The sequence below is a fragment of the Coregonus lavaretus genome (assembly GCF_964263955.1).
Source record: "Coregonus lavaretus genome assembly, chromosome: 3".
In the NCBI taxonomy this organism is placed as follows: Eukaryota; Metazoa; Chordata; class Actinopteri; order Salmoniformes; family Salmonidae; genus Coregonus; species Coregonus lavaretus.
In genome coordinates this window covers 21275105-21291307 of record NC_139990.1, presented here as the reverse complement: position 1 = coordinate 21291307, position 16203 = coordinate 21275105, and the positions used below count along the sequence as shown (strand labels likewise).

General features: G+C 36.8%; 1 protein-coding gene across 1 annotated transcript; it reads right to left on the bottom strand.

Moving 5' to 3' along the window:
- Positions 1-98: 98 nt before the first annotated feature.
- LOC311123938 (uncharacterized protein) lies at positions 99-15699 on the bottom strand (the record flags this gene model as incomplete). The annotated part of the gene is made up of 29 exons (XM_084158233.1): positions 14136-15699; positions 12461-12618; positions 12173-12303; positions 12024-12085; positions 11770-11870; positions 11370-11598; positions 10087-10244; positions 9766-9896; positions 9617-9678; positions 9363-9463; positions 8963-9191; positions 7680-7837; positions 7359-7489; positions 7210-7271; positions 6956-7056; positions 6556-6784; positions 5273-5430; positions 4950-5080; positions 4801-4862; positions 4547-4647; positions 4210-4375; positions 2924-3081; positions 2601-2731; positions 2452-2513; positions 2198-2298; positions 1861-2026; positions 575-705; positions 252-382; positions 99-164 (listed from the first exon to the last, which is right to left on the bottom strand). The coding sequence occupies exons 1-29, from the start codon at positions 15293-15295 to the stop codon at positions 99-101; spliced, it is 4767 nt and encodes a 1588-aa protein (XP_084014359.1). The 5' UTR covers positions 15296-15699.
- Positions 15700-16203: the final 504 nt, after the last annotated feature.

The window sequence follows — 16203 nt, the reverse complement described above, 5'->3', positions numbered from 1 at the left end:
CCTGTTTAGCTGTACAAACAGCAGCTGTATGACATCTGCAGACATTCTAAAGAGTGCAGTTGAGAAAGCTGGGTTGGTTCACGGACATGACGTTGTACTTACGTGAAGATGGGTTTGGGAAAGTCAAACTGTTTGCTGTCTGGTTTACAAAGAATATCATGGAGCTAAAAGGGGACAAAACACAAAGTTGTCAATTACTATCATGACCTGAACATGACTATGGATGTATCGTATGTATAGAAGTATCTTACTAGGCTGTTAATTGAATCCTCTATCTGGCTGTAGGTCTCATTGGTGAATGTGAGGCTATTACTTTGCGACACCATGGTTACATTGGTTATTTTGAAACCAAGATCGACGGCAAATGAAGTATCTGTAAGTACTGTGAGCACACAAAACAATGGTCACTATAGCAACAGACAAAATGAAATGCTACAATTTAGGAGTTTCAACATTAGAAAACATTCTAGAAGTATTTACATAGCGGAAGCAGTTGAATGTTTACCTATAAAAAAAATAATTATAGAGTGGAAATAAATGTCTTCATGATATAAGCCTAATTTATTGAACTCACTGATATAAGTTCCATTCTGGAAGGTGGTTTGAGTGTTTGTCTGATTGTTGAATTGACGATACAGTTGCTTGTCGACGGCACCAAGGACATCATCCTTAGTGGGGACTGGTGTGTTGAGCTGGAACATCAGTCTAACAAAAAACATCACTGTGCCAAATCTAAGAGAAAATAATAATTAATAAAAAAGTCAATTTCCTTAAGAAAATGTGTGTTCTTGCTAGCTTGTCTTAAGGTATTTATGGTTGTGAAATAAGTTATAGTAGTGGTAGTCACTGCAGTAGTAATGGAAGTGGCTGGTTATAGTTGGGAAAAGTAGGTAGATGGAAAAATGTATAGATTGGATAGGATAGCCAGAACATGTCAATGTTGGTTTGTGTCTCTAGCTTGAATGGTTCAAGAGTTACTATTATTGTTGGTAGGTTATTATATGCTAGTTTATACTTGTTTGAATTCGTATAGTTTATAACGTTTTGAAAATGTTAAAGTTGTTTTAAATGTTTGTAGCTGAAATGGTTAAGGAGCAGCAGCATTTTAAATGTTTACCACTGTGTTCCCATGATTGGCATTGAATCCATGAAGTGTTATGACCATTTATGCTAATTATATCATTACGGTACATACAAGTTTTAGAATATTTGAAGCTTTTGACAAGCAATCTAATATGGGTCAGTCTGTACATTTCAACGTTGGTTTGGTCTTTGTAGCATAAATAGTTCAAGAGAAGTGGCGAAACCAAACATTTCTCATTAAAGCCTATGGAGCTTTTATGCAACTTTAAAATGGTTATAGTTCAACAAGTATAAATAGTATAAAAAAGCTGAATAAAAGCAATCTAAGTTGGGTCAGTCTGAAAATATCAATGTTGGTTTGGTGTTGAAATGCATTGGGAGCTGATTTAAATATTGTTGTAGGACTAAAGGTATTAATGCAAAAAAATATTTTCTCAAGTAATCTAATTTGGTTCCGTGTTCATAGCTTGAAGCGTTTAAGTGCTAGAGCGGGCTAAATTAATCAAATAATTAGAAGAAGTATGTAGGAAATATGGTGGTCTTGCCTTCAGCAAGCACACTAATAACAATAGATTGGATTTATATAGCGCCCTTCTACCAACTGAGGTACTCAAAGAGCTTTTCTAAAGAAAGGCTGACATTTTGAATGCTTTATGAAAATATCAGTAGTTAACGACACAAGCACGGATATACATGCTTCTTCGTTTCAAAGGTTCCTTGATTGACAAAGTGTTAATTGAATTGCATAAAATAATTATACTAAATTATCTTGCTTACCTAGTTGTTGATGTCACTGAAGACATAGAAGTTGAGGTCAAAGTTGCAGTTGTCGTTGTAGGAAGTACAATTGTGGTTGTTGTTGGAGGACCTGCAGTTTTAATTGCCGTAGTGGAAGCCACAGTGGTGGTGGTGGTTGTTGGGGCAACAGTGGTTGGCAGGAGACCTAGAATATAAATGAAAATACATTTATGGGGGGATTATAAACTTGTAATATGTCATATACAGTACCATAGATGTGAAAGTGTTTTTTCGAGATTGAGTATTACACATATTTGACATGGTGTTTGATGACTCACCGTAATAACAAACAGAAATAGCAACAAAAGCAGCATACCTGAGACTTTTAAGACTTCCTCTAGAAAAGCACTAGGGAGGTTGATGTCTTCCTTTTTGTATACATACATCACTTCTGCCCTGATTGGAGTGCCAACAGTACTGTGGACGTAACAATTGGTTTCGTGTGAGAGTTGAACATGTTCCCTCCATCCTGTTTAGCTGTACAAACAGCAGCTGTATGACATCTGCAGACATTCTAAAGAGTGCAGTTGAGAAAGCTGGGTTGGTTCACGGACATGACGTTGTACTTACGTGAAGATGGGTTTGGGAAAGTCAAACTGTTTGCTGTCTGGTTTACAAAGAATATCATGGAGCTAAAAGGGGACAAAACACAAAGTTGTCAATTACTATCATGACCTGAACATGACTATGGATGTATCGTATGTATAGAAGTATCTTACTAGGCTGTTAATTGAATCCTCTATCTGGCTGTAGGTCTCATTGGTGAATGTGAGGCTATTACTTTGCGACACCATGGTTACATTGGTTATTTTGAAACCAAGATCGACGGCAAATGAAGTATCTGTAAGTTCTGTGAGCACACAAAACAATGGTCACTATAGCAACAGACAAAATGAAATGCTACAATTTAGGAGTTTCAACATTAGAAAACATTCTAGAAGTATTTACATAGCGGAAGCAGTTGAATGTTTACCTATAAAAAAAATAATTATAGAGTGGAAATAAATGTCTTCATGATATAAGCCTAATTTATTGAACTCACTGATATAAGTTCCATTCTGGAAGGTGGTTTGAGTGTTTGTCTGATTGTTGAATTGACGATACAGTTGCTTGTCGACGGCACCAAGGACATCATCCTTAGTGGGGACTGGTGTGTTGAGCTGGAACATCAGTCTAACAAAAAACATCACTGTGCCAAATCTAAGAGAAAATAATAATTAATAAAAAAGTCAATTTCCTTAAGAAAATGTGTGTTCTTGCTAGCTTGTCTTAAGGTATTTATGGTTGTGAAATAAGTTATAGTAGTGGTAGTCACTGCAGTAGTAATGGAAGTGGCTGGTTATAGTTGGGAAAAGTAGGTAGATGGAAAAATGTATAGATTGGATAGGATAGCCAGAACATGTCAATGTTGGTTTGTGTGTCTAGCTTGAATGGTTCAAGAGTTACTATTATTGTTGGTAGGTTATTATATGCTAGTTTATACTTGTTTGAATTCGTATAGGTTATAACGTTTTGAAAATGTTAAAGTTGTTTTAAATGTTTGTAGCTGAAATGGTTAAGGAGCAGCAGCATTTTAAATGTTTACCACTGTGTTCCCATGATTGGCATTGAATCCATGAAGTGTTATGACCATTTATGCTAATTATATCATTACGGTACATACAAGTTTTAGAATATTTGAAGCTTTTGACAAGCAATCTAATATGGGTCAGTCTGTACATTTCAACGTTGGTTTGGTCTTTGTAGCATAAATAGTTCAAGAGAAGTGGCGAAACCAAACATTTCTCATTAAAGCCTATGGAGCTTTTATGCAACTTTAAAATGGTTATAGTTCAACAAGTATAAATAGTATAAAAAAGCTGAATAAAAGCAATCTAAGTTGGGTCAGTCTGAAAATATCAATGTTGGTTTGGTGTTGAAATACATTGGGAGCTGATTTAAATATTGTTGTAGGACTAAAGGTATTAATGCAAAAAAATATTTTCTCAAGTAATCTAATTTGGTTCCGTGTTCATAGCTTGAAGCGTTTAAGTGCTAGAGCGGGCTAAATTAATCAAATAATTAGAAGAAATATGTAGGAAATATGGTGGTCTTGCCTTCAGCAAGCACATTAATAACAATAGATTGGATTTATATAGCGCCCTTCTACCAACTGAGGTACTCAAAGAGCTTTTCTAAAGAAAGGCTGACATTTTGAATGCTTTATGAAAATATCAGTAGTTAACGACACAAGCACGGATATACATGCTTCTTCGTTTCAAAGGTTCCTTGATTGACAAAGTGTTAATTGAATTGCATAAAATAATTATACTAAATTATCTTGCTTACCTAGTTGTTGATGTCACTGAAGACATAGAAGTTGAGGTCAAAGTTGCAGTTGTCGTTGTAGGAAGTACAATTGTGGTTGTTGTTGGAGGACCTGCAGTTTTAATTGCCGTAGTGGAAGCCACAGTGGTGGTGGTGGTTGTTGGGGCAACAGTGGTTGGCAGGAGACCTAGAATATAAATGAAAATACATTTATGGGGGGATTATAAACTTGTAATATGTCATATACAGTACCATAGATGTGAAAGTGTTTTTTCGAGATTGAGTATTACACATATTTGACATGGTGTTTGATGACTCACCGTAATAACAAACAGAAATAGCAACAAAAGCAGCATACCTGAGACTTTTAAGACTTCCTCTAGAAAAGCACTAGGGAGGTTGATGTCTTCCTTTTTGTATACATACATCACTTCTGCCCTGATTGGAGTGCCAACAGTACTGTGGACGTAACAATTGGTTTCGTGTGAGAGTTGAACATGTTCCCTCCATCCTGTTTAGCTGTACAAACAGCAGCTGTATGACATCTGCAGACATTCTAAAGAGTGCAGTTGAGAAAGCTGGGTTGGTTCACGGACATGACGTTGTACTTACGTGAAGATGGGTTTGGGAAAGTCAAACTGTTTGCTGTCTGGTTTACAAAGAATATCATGGAGCTAAAAGGGGACAAAACACAAAGTTGTCAATTACTATCATGACCTGAACATGACTATGGATGTATCGTATGTATAGAAGTATCTTACTAGGCTGTTAATTGAATCCTCTATCTGGCTGTAGGTCTCATTGGTGAATGTGAGGCTATTACTTTGCGACACCATGGTTACATTGGTTATTTTGAAACCAAGATCGACGGCAAATGAAGTATCTGTAAGTTCTGTGAGCACACAAAACAATGGTCACTATAGCAACAGACAAAATGAAATGCTACAATTTAGGAGTTTCAACATTAGAAAACATTCTAGAAGTATTTACATAGCGGAAGCAGTTGAATGTTTACCTATAAAAAAAATAATTATAGAGTGGAAATAAATGTCTTCATGATATAAGCCTAATTTATTGAACTCACTGATATAAGTTCCATTCTGGAAGGTGGTTTGAGTGTTTGTCTGATTGTTGAATTGACGATACAGTTGCTTGTCGACGGCACCAAGGACATCATCCTTAGTGGGGACTGGTGTGTTGAGCTGGAACATCAGTCTAACAAAAAACATCACTGTGCCAAATCTAAGAGAAAATAATAATTAATAAAAAAGTCAATTTCCTTAAGAAAATGTGTGTTCTTGCTAGCTTGTCTTAAGGTATTTATGGTTGTGAAATAAGTTATAGTAGTGGTAGTCACTGCAGTAGTAATGGAAGTGACTGGTTATAGTTGGGAAAAGTAGGTAGATGGAAAAATTGATAGATTGGATAGGATAGCCTGAACATGTCAACGTTGGTTTGTGTCTCTAGCTTGAATGGTTCAAGAGTTACTATTATTGTTGGTAGGTTATTATATGCTAGTTAATACTTGTTTGAATTTGTATAGTTTATAACGTTTTGAAAATGTTAAAGTTGTTTTAAATGTTTGTAGCTGAAATGGTTAAGGAGCAGCAGCATTTTAAATGTTTACCACTGTGTTCCCATGATTGGCATTGATTCCATGAAGTGTTATGCTAATTTATGCAAATTATATCATTACGGTTCATAAAAGTTTTAGAATATTTGAAGCTTTTGACAAGCAATCTAATATGGGTCAGTCTGTACATTTCAACGTTGGTTTGGTCTTTGTTGCATAAATAGGTCAAGAGAAGTGGCAAAACCAAATATTTCTCATTAAAGCCTATGAATCTTTCATGCAACTTTAAAATTGTTATAGTTCAACAAGTATAAATAGTATAAAAAAGCTGAATAAAAGCAATCTAAGTTGGGTCAGTCTGAAAATATCAATGTTGGTTTGGTGTTGAAATGCATTGGGAGCTGATTTAAATATTGTTGTAGGACTAAAGGTATTAACGCAAAAAAATATTTTCTAAAGTAATTTAAGTTGGTTCCGTGTTCATAGCTTGAAGCGTTTACGTGCTAGAGTGGGCTAAACAAATCAAATAATTAGAAGTATGTAAGAAATCTAGTGGTCTTGCCTTCAGCAAGCACACTAATAATAATAGATTGGATTTATATACCACCTTTCTACCAACTGAGGTACTCAAAGAGCTTTTCTAAAGAAAGGCTGACATTTTGAATGCTTTATGAAAATATCAGTAGTTAACGACACAAGCACGGATATATATGATTCTTCGCTTCAAAGGTTCCTTGATTGACAAAGTGTTAATTGAATTGCATAAAAAAATTATACTAAATTATCTTGCTTACCTAGTTGTTGATGTCACTGAAGTCATAGAAGTTGAGGTAAAGGTTGCAGTTGTCGTTGTCGTTGTCGAGGTAGGAAGTACAATTGTGGTTGTACTTGTAGATGCTGCAGTTGTAGTCATTGTAGGAGCAGCAGTTGTGCTTGTTGTTGTAGGATCTGCAGTTTTAATTGCCGTAGTAGAAGCCACAGTGGTGGTGGTGGTTGTTGGGGCAACAGTGGTTGTCTGGAGACCTAGAATATAAATGAAAATATATTTATGGGGGGATTATAAACTTGTAATATGTCATATACAGTACCATAGATGTGAAAGTGTTTTTTCGAGATTGAGTATTACACATATTTGACATGGTGTTTGATGACTCACCGTAATAACAAACAGAAATAGCAACAAAAGCAGCATACCTGAGACTTTTAAGACTTCCTCTAGAAAAGCACTAGGGAGGTTGATGTCTTCCTTTTTGTATACATACATCACTTCTGCCCTGATTGGAGTGCCAACAGTACTGTGGACGTAACAATTGGTTTCGTGTGAGAGTTGAACATGTTCCCTCCATCCTGTTTAGCTGTACAAACAGCAGCTGTATGACATCTGCAGACATTCTAAAGAGTGCAGTTGAGAAAGCTGGGTTGGTTCACGGACATGACGTTGTACTTACGTGAAGATGGGTTTGGGAAAGTCAAACTGTTTGCTGTCTGGTTTACAAAGAATATCATGGAGCTAAAAGGGGACAAAACACAAAGTTGTCAATTACTATCATGACCTGAACATGACCATGGATGTATCGTATGTATAGAAGTATCTTACTAGGCTGTTAATTGAATCCTCTATCTGGCTGTAGGTCTCATTGGTGAATGTGAGGCTATTACTTTGCGACACCATGGTTACATTGGTTATTTTGAAACCAAGATCGACGGCAAATGAAGTATCTGTAAGTTCTGTGAGCACACAAAACAATGGTCACTATAGCAACAGACAAAATGAACTGCAATAATTTAGGAGTTTCAACATTAGAAAACATTCTAGAAGTATTTACATAGCGGAAGCAGTTGAATGTTTACCTATTAAAAAAATGTATAGAGTGGAAATAAATGTCTTCATGATATAAGCCTAATTTATTGAACTCACTGATATAAGTTCCATTCTGGAAGGTGGTTTGAGTGTTTGTCTGATTGTTGAATTGACAATACAGTTGCTTGTCGACGGCACCAAGGACATCATCCTTAGTGGGGACTGGTGTGTTGAGCTGGAACATCAGTCTAACAAAAAACATCACTGTGCCAAATCTAAGAGAAAATAATAATAAATAAAAAAGTCAATTTCCTAAAGAAAATGTGTGTTCTTGCTAGCTTGTCTTAAGGTATTTATGGTTGTGAAATAAGTTATAGTAGTGGTAGTCACTGCAGTAGTAATGGAAGTGACTGGTTATAGTTGGGAAAAGTAGGTAGATGGAAAAATTGATAGATTGGATAGGATAGCCTGAACATGTCAACGTTGGTTTGTGTCTCTAGCTTGAATGGTTCAAGAGTTACTATTATTGTTGGTAGGTTATTATATGCTAGTTAATACTTGTTTGAATTTGTATAGTTTATAACGTTTTGAAAATGTTAAAGTTGTTTTAAATGTTTGTAGCTGAAATGGTTAAGGAGCAGCAGCATTTTAAATGTTTACCACTGTGTTCCCATGATTGGCATTGATTCCATGAAGTGTTATGCTAATTTATGCAAATTATATCATTACGGTTCATAAAAGTTTTAGAATATTTGAAGCTTTTGACAAGCAATCTAATATGGGTCAGTCTGTACATTTCAACGTTGGTTTGGTCTTTGTTGCATAAATAGGTCAAGAGAAGTGGCGAAACCAAATATTTCTCATTAAAGCCTATGAATCTTTCATGCAACTTTAAAATTGTTATAGTTCAACAAGTATAAATAGTATAAAAAAGCTGAATAAAAGCAATCTAAGTTGGGTCAGTCTGAAAATATCAATGTTGGTTTGGTGTTGAAATGCATTGGGAGCTGATTTAAATATTGTTGTAGGACTAAAGGTATTAACGCAAAAAAATATTTTCTAAAGTAATTTAAGTTGGTTCCGTGTTCATAGCTTGAAGCGTTTACGTGCTAGAGTGGGCTAAACAAATCAAATAATTAGAAGTATGTAAGAAATCTAGTGGTCTTGCCTTCAGCAAGCACACTAATAATAATAGATTGGATTTATATACCACCTTTCTACCAACTGAGGTACTCAAAGAGCTTTTCTAAAGAAAGGCTGACATTTTGAATGCTTTATGAAAATATCAGTAGTTAACGACACAAGCACGGATATATATGATTCTTCGCTTCAAAGGTTCCTTGATTGACAAAGTGTTAATTGAATTGCATAAAAAAATTATACTAAATTATCTTGCTTACCTAGTTGTTGATGTCACTGAAGTCATAGAAGTTGAGGTAAAGGTTGCAGTTGTCGTTGTCGTTGTCGAGGTAGGAAGTACAATTGTGGTTGTACTTGTAGATGCTGCAGTTGTAGTCATTGTAGGAGCAGCAGTTGTGCTTGTTGTTGTAGGATCTGCAGTTTTAATTGCCGTAGTAGAAGCCACAGTGGTGGTGGTGGTTGTTGGGGCAACAGTGGTTGTCTGGAGACCTAGAATATAAATGAAAATATATTTATGGGGGGATTATAAACTTGTAATATGTCATATACAGTACCATAGATGTGAAAGTGTTTTTTCGAGATTGAGTATTACACATATTTGACATGGTGTTTGATGACTCACCGTAATAACAAACAGAAATAGCAACAAAAGCAGCATACCTGAGACTTTTAAGACTTCCTCTAGAAAAGCACTAGGGAGGTTGATGTCTTCCTTTTTGTATACATACATCACTTCTGCCCTGATTGGAGTGCCAACAGTACTGTGGACGTAACAATTGGTTTCGTGTGAGAGTTGAACATGTTCCCTCCATCCTGTTTAGCTGTACAAACAGCAGCTGTATGACATCTGCAGACATTCTAAAGAGTGCAGTTGAGAAAGCTGGGTTGGTTCACGGACATGACGTTGTACTTACGTGAAGATGGGTTTGGGAAAGTCAAACTGTTTGCTGTCTGGTTTACAAAGAATATCATGGAGCTAAAAGGGGACAAAACACAAAGTTGTCAATTACTATCATGACCTGAACATGACCATGGATGTATCGTATGTATAGAAGTATCTTACTAGGCTGTTAATTGAATCCTCTATCTGGCTGTAGGTCTCATTGGTGAATGTGAGGCTATTACTTTGCGACACCATGGTTACATTGGTTATTTTGAAACCAAGATCGACGGCAAATGAAGTATCTGTAAGTTCTGTGAGCACACAAAACAATGGTCACTATAGCAACAGACAAAATGAACTGCAATAATTTAGGAGTTTCAACATTAGAAAACATTCTAGAAGTATTTACATAGCGGAAGCAGTTGAATGTTTACCTATTAAAAAAATGTATAGAGTGGAAATAAATGTCTTCATGATATAAGCCTAATTTATTGAACTCACTGATATAAGTTCCATTCTGGAAGGTGGTTTGAGTGTTTGTCTGATTGTTGAATTGACGATACAGTTGCTTGTCGACGGCACCAAGGACATCATCCTTAGTGGGGACTGGTGTGTTGAGCTGGAACATCAGTCTAACAAAAAACATCACTGTGCCAAATCTAAGAGAAAATAATAATAAATAAAAAAGTCAATTTCCTAAAGAAAATGTGTGTTCTTGCTAGCTTGTCTTAAGGTATTTATGGTTGTGAAATAAGTTATAGTAGTGGTAGTCACTGCAGTAGTAATGGAAGTGACTGGTTATAGTTGGGAAAAGTAGGTAGATGGAAAAATTGATAGATTGGATAGGATAGCCTGAACATGTCAACGTTGGTTTGTGTCTCTAGCTTGAATGGTTCAAGAGTTACTATTATTGTTGGTAGGTTATTCTTTGCTAGTTAATACTTGTTTGAATTTGTATAGTTTATAACGTTTTGAAAATGTTAAAGTTGTTTTAAATGTTTGTAGCTGAAATGGTTAAGGAGCAGCAGCATTTTAAATGTTTACCACTGTGTTCCCATGATTGGCATTGATTCCATGAAGTGTTATGCTAATTTATGCAAATTATATCATTACGGTTCATAAAAGTTTTAGAATATTTGAAGCTTTTGACAAGCAATCTAATATGGGTCAGTCTGTACATTTCAACGTTGGTTTGGTCTTTGTTGCATAAATAGGTCAAGAGAAGTGGCGAAACCAAATATTTCTCATTAAAGCCTATGAATCTTTCATGCAACTTTAAAATTGTTATAGTTCAACAAGTATAAATAGTATAAAAAAGCTGAATAAAAGCAATCTAAGTTGGGTCAGTCTGAAAATATCAATGTTGGTTTGGTGTTGAAATGCATTGGGAGCTGATTTAAATATTGTTGTAGGACTAAAGGTATTAACGCAAAAAAATATTTTCTAAAGTAATTTAAGTTGGTTCCGTGTTCATAGCTTGAAGCGTTTACGTGCTAGAGTGGGCTAAACAAATCAAATAATTAGAAGTATGTAAGAAATCTAGTGGTCTTGCCTTCAGCAAGCACACTAATAATAATAGATTGGATTTATATACCACCTTTCTACCAACTGAGGTACTCAAAGAGCTTTTCTAAAGAAAGGCTGACATTTTGAATGCTTTATGAAAATATCAGTAGTTAACGACACAAGCACGGATATATATGATTCTTCGCTTCAAAGGTTCCTTGATTGACAAAGTGTTAATTGAATTGCATAAAAAAATTATACTAAATTATCTTGCTTACCTAGTTGTTGATGTCACTGAAGTCATAGAAGTTGAGGTAAAGGTTGCAGTTGTCGTTGTCGTTGTCGAGGTAGGAAGTACAATTGTGGTTGTACTTGTAGATGCTGCAGTTGTAGTCATTGTAGGAGCAGCAGTTGTGCTTGTTGTTGTAGGATCTGCAGTTTTAATTGCCGTAGTAGAAGCCACAGTGGTGGTGGTGGTTGTTGGGGCAACAGTGGTTGTCTGGAGACCTAGAATATAAATGAAAATATATTTATGGGGGGATTATAAACTTGTAATATGTCATATACAGTACCATAGATGTGAAAGTGTTTTTTCGAGATTGAGTATTACACATATTTGACATGGTGTTTGATGACTCACCGTAATAACAAACAGAAATAGCAACAAAAGCAGCATACCTGAGACTTTTAAGACTTCCTCTAGAAAAGCACTAGGGAGGTTGATGTCTTCCTTTTTGTATACATACATCACTTCTGCCCTGATTGGAGTGCCAACAGTACTGTGGACGTAACAATTGGTTTCGTGTGAGAGTTGAACATGTTCCCTCCATCCTGTTTAGCTGTACAAACAGCAGCTGTATGACATCTGCAGACATTCTAAAGAGTGCAGTTGAGAAAGCTGGGTTGGTTCACGGACATGACGTTGTACTTACGTGAAGATGGGTTTGGGAAAGTCAAACTGTTTGCTGTCTGGTTTACAAAGAATATCATGGAGCTAAAAGGGGACAAAACACAAAGTTGTCAATTACTATCATGACCTGAACATGACCATGGATGTATCGTATGTATAGAAGTATCTTACTAGGCTGTTAATTGAATCCTCTATCTGGCTGTAGGTCTCATTGGTGAATGTGAGGCTATTACTTTGCGACACCATGGTTACATTGGTTATTTTGAAACCAAGATCGACGGCAAATGAAGTATCTGTAAATTCTGTGAGCACACAAAACAAAACAATTAGGAGTTTCAACATTAGAAAACATTCAAGAAGTATTTACATAGCGGAAGCAGTTGAACGTTTACCTAAAAAAATATTTTATAGAGTGGAAATAAATGTCTTCATGATATAAGCCTAATTTATTGAACTCACTGATATAAGTTCCATTCTGGAAGGTGGTTTGAGTGTTCGTCTGATTCTTGAATTGACGATACAGTTGCTTGTCGACGGCACCAAGGACATCATCCTTAGTCGGGACTGGTGTGTTGAGCTGGAACATCAGTCTAACAAAAAACATCACTGTGCCAAATCTAAGAGAAAATAATAATAAGTAAAATAGTCAATTTCCTAAAGAAAATTTGTGTTATTGCTAGCTTGTCTTATGGTATTTATGGTTGTGAAATAAGTTATAGTAGTGGTAGTCACTGCAGTAGTAATGGACGTGACTGGTTATAGTTGGGAAAAGTAGGTAGATGGAAAAATTGATAGATTGGATAGGATAGCCAGAACATGTCAATGTTGGTTTGTGTCTCTAGCTTGAATGGTTCAAGAGTTACTATTATTGTTGGTATGTTATTATCTGCTAGTTAATACTTGTTTGAATTTGTATAGTTTATAACGTTTTGAAAATGTTAAAGTTGTTTTAAAGGTTTGTAGCTGAAATGGTTAAGGAGCAGCAGCATTTTAAATGTTTACCACAGTGTTCCCATGATTGGCATTGAATCCATGAAGTGTTATGCTAATTTCTGCAAATTATATCATTACAGTTCATACAAATTGTAGAAAATTTGAAACTTTTGACAAGCAATCTAATATGGGTTAGGCTGTACATTTCAACGTTGGTTTGGTCTTTGTAGCATAAATAGGTCAAGAGAAGTGGCGAAACCAAACATTTCTCATTAAAGCCTATGGAGCTTTCATGCAACATTAAAATTCAACAAGTATAAATAGTATAAAAAAGCTGAATAAAAGCAATCTAAGTTGGGTCAGTCTGAAAATATCTATGTTGGTTTGGTGTTGAAATGCATTGGGAGCTGATTTAAATATTGTTGTAGGACTAAAGGTATTAATGAAAAAAAATATTTTCTAAAGTAATTTAAGTTGGTTCCGTGTTCATAGCTTGAAGCGTTTACGTGCTAGAGTGGGCTAAACAAATCAAATAATTAGAAGTATGTAAGAAATCTAGTGGTCTTGCCTTCAGCAAGCACACTAATAATAATAGATTGGATTTATATACCACCTTTCTACCAACTGAGGTACTCAGAGCTTTTCTAAAGAAAGGCTGACATTTTGAATGCTTTATGAAAATATCCATAGTTAACGACACAAGCACGGATATACATGCTTCTTCGCTTAAAAGTTTCCCCACCAGACATGCCACCAGGGGTCTTTTCACAGTCCCCAAATCCAGAACAAATTCAAGAAAGCATACATTATTATATACAACCATTAATGCATGGAACTCTGCTCCATCTCATATTGCTGAAATAAACAACAAACCTGGTTTCAAAAAACAGATAAAGCAACACCTCACGGCACAACGCCTCTCCCCTATTTGACCTAGATAGTTTGTGTGTATGTATTGATACGTTGGCTACGTGTGCCTTTATAAAAATCATCAGTTCTGTCCTTGAGCTGTTCTTGTCTATTAATGTTCTATATTACGTCATGTTTCATGTTTTGTGTGGACCCCAGTAAGAGTAGCTGCTGCTTTTGTAACAGCTAATGGGGATCCTAATAAAATACCAAAATACCAACACCAAATACCTTGATTGACAAAGTGTTAATTGAATTGCATAAAATAATTCTACAAAATTATCTTGCTTACCTAGTTGTTGATGTCACTGAAGCCATAGAAGTTGAGGTAAAAGTTGCAGTTGTCGAGGAAGGAAGTACAAATGTGGTTGTACTTGTAGGTGCTGCAGTTGTAGTCATTGTAGGAGCAGCAGTTGGGGTGGTTGCTGTAGCACCTGCAGTTTTAATTGCCGTAGTAGAAGCCACAGTGGTGGTGGTGGTTGATAAAGCTGGAGTTACCATTGTCGGAGATGCATTTGTAGTTGTCATTATGGCAGCTAAAGTTGTGGTTGTTGTAGGAGAAGCTACAGTTGTGTTGGTAATAGGAGCTGCAGTTATAGTGTGAGCTTCTGTGGTGCTGTTGGTAGTAGGAACAGTGGTAGTTCTCGTAAAAGTTGCAGTTGTGGTTCTCATAGTAGGAGCTGCAGTTGTGGTTGTCGTAGCAGGAGCTGCAGTTGTTGTTGTCGTAGCAGAAGCTGCGGTTGTGAATGTCGAAGGAGCTTCAAGTATGGTTGTGGTAGGAGCTGCAGTTGTAAGTTTTGCAGTTTTTGTTGTAGTAGGCGCTGAAGTTGTTGTCATATTAGAAGCTACAGATGTTGTAGTAGCAGCTGCATGTGTGGTTGTCGTAGGAGCTGCATTTGTAGTTGTTGTAGTAGGTGCTTCAGTTGTAGAAGTCGTAGGAGCTACAGTTGTCATTGTAGGCGCTTCTGTTGTAGTGGTAGTAGGATCTAAAGTTGTTGTAGTAGGAGCTGCAGTTGTGGTTGTCGTAGGAGCTGAAGTTGTAGTTGTAGTAGTAGATGCTGCAGTTGTAGTTGTCGTTGGAGCTTCAGTTGTTGTTGTCGTAGCAGGTTCTGCAGTTGTGGTTGTCATAGTAGGTGAATCAGTTTTAGGAGTCGTAGGAGCTGCAGTGGATGTCGACGTAGGTGCTGCTGTTGTAGTGGTAGTAAGAGCTACAGTTGTTGTCGTAGAAGCTACAGTTGTCATTGTAGGTGCTGCAGTTCTGGTGGTTGTAGGAGCTACAGTTGTCGTTGTAGGTGCTGCAGTTGTAGTTGTTGTAGTAGGTGCTGCAGTTGTGGTTGTAGGATCTAAAGTTGTTGTAGTTGGAGCTGCAGTTGTGGTTGTCATAGGAGCTGAAGTTGCAATGGTCATAGTAGGTGATTCAGTTGTAGAAGTCGTAGGTGCTACAGTAGTCATTGTGGTAGTAGGTGCAGAAGTTATGGTTGTCGTAGGTGTTCCGGTTGTAGTTGTCGTAGCAGATGCAGCAGTTGTGGTTGTTGTAGAAGTTTCAGATGTTGATGTGGTAGTAGGTGCTGCCGTCGTAGTTGTCGTAAGAGCTGCAGTTGTTTTCGTAGTAGATACAGTTGTTGTTATCGGTGCTGCTGTTGTAGTGGTCGTAGGATCTGCATTTATTGTAGAAGTAGGTGCTGCAGTTGTAGTGGTCGTAGTAGGTGTTGTGGTTGTCGATGGAGCTTCAGTTGTCGTTGTTGGTGCTTCAGTTGTGGAAGTCGTAGAAGCTATAGTTGTTGTAATAGGAGCTGCAGGTGTGGTTGTCGTAGGAGCTGAAGTTGCAGTTGTCGTAGTAGGTGATTCAGTTGTAGAAGTCGTAGGAGCTACAGTTGTAGTTGTAGTAGGAGCTTTTGTTGTAGTTGTAGAAGTAGGTGTTGCTGTTGAAGTAATCATAGGAGCTTCAGTTGTAGTTGTCGTAGCAGGTGCCGCAGTCTTAGTGGTCGTAAGAGCTATAGTTGTTGTCGTAGAAGCTACCGTTGTCATTGTAGTAGTAGGTGCTGCAGTTGTGGTTGTCGTAGGAGCTACAGTTGTTGTTGTAGAAGCTACAGTTTTTGTTATAGGTGCATCTGTTGTAATGGTTGTAGTAGCAGTTGTGGTTGTCATTGGAACTTCAGTTGTAGTGGTCGTAGGAGCTATAGTTGTTGTAGTAGGTGCTTCAGTTGTAGAAGTCGTAGGAGCTACAGTTGTAGTTGTAGTAGGAGCTTTTGTTGTAGTTGTAGAAGTAGGTGTTGCTGTTGAAGTAATCATAGGAGCTTCAGTTGTAGTGGTCGTAGCAGGTGCCGCAGTCTTAGTGGTCGTAAGAGCTATAGTTGTTG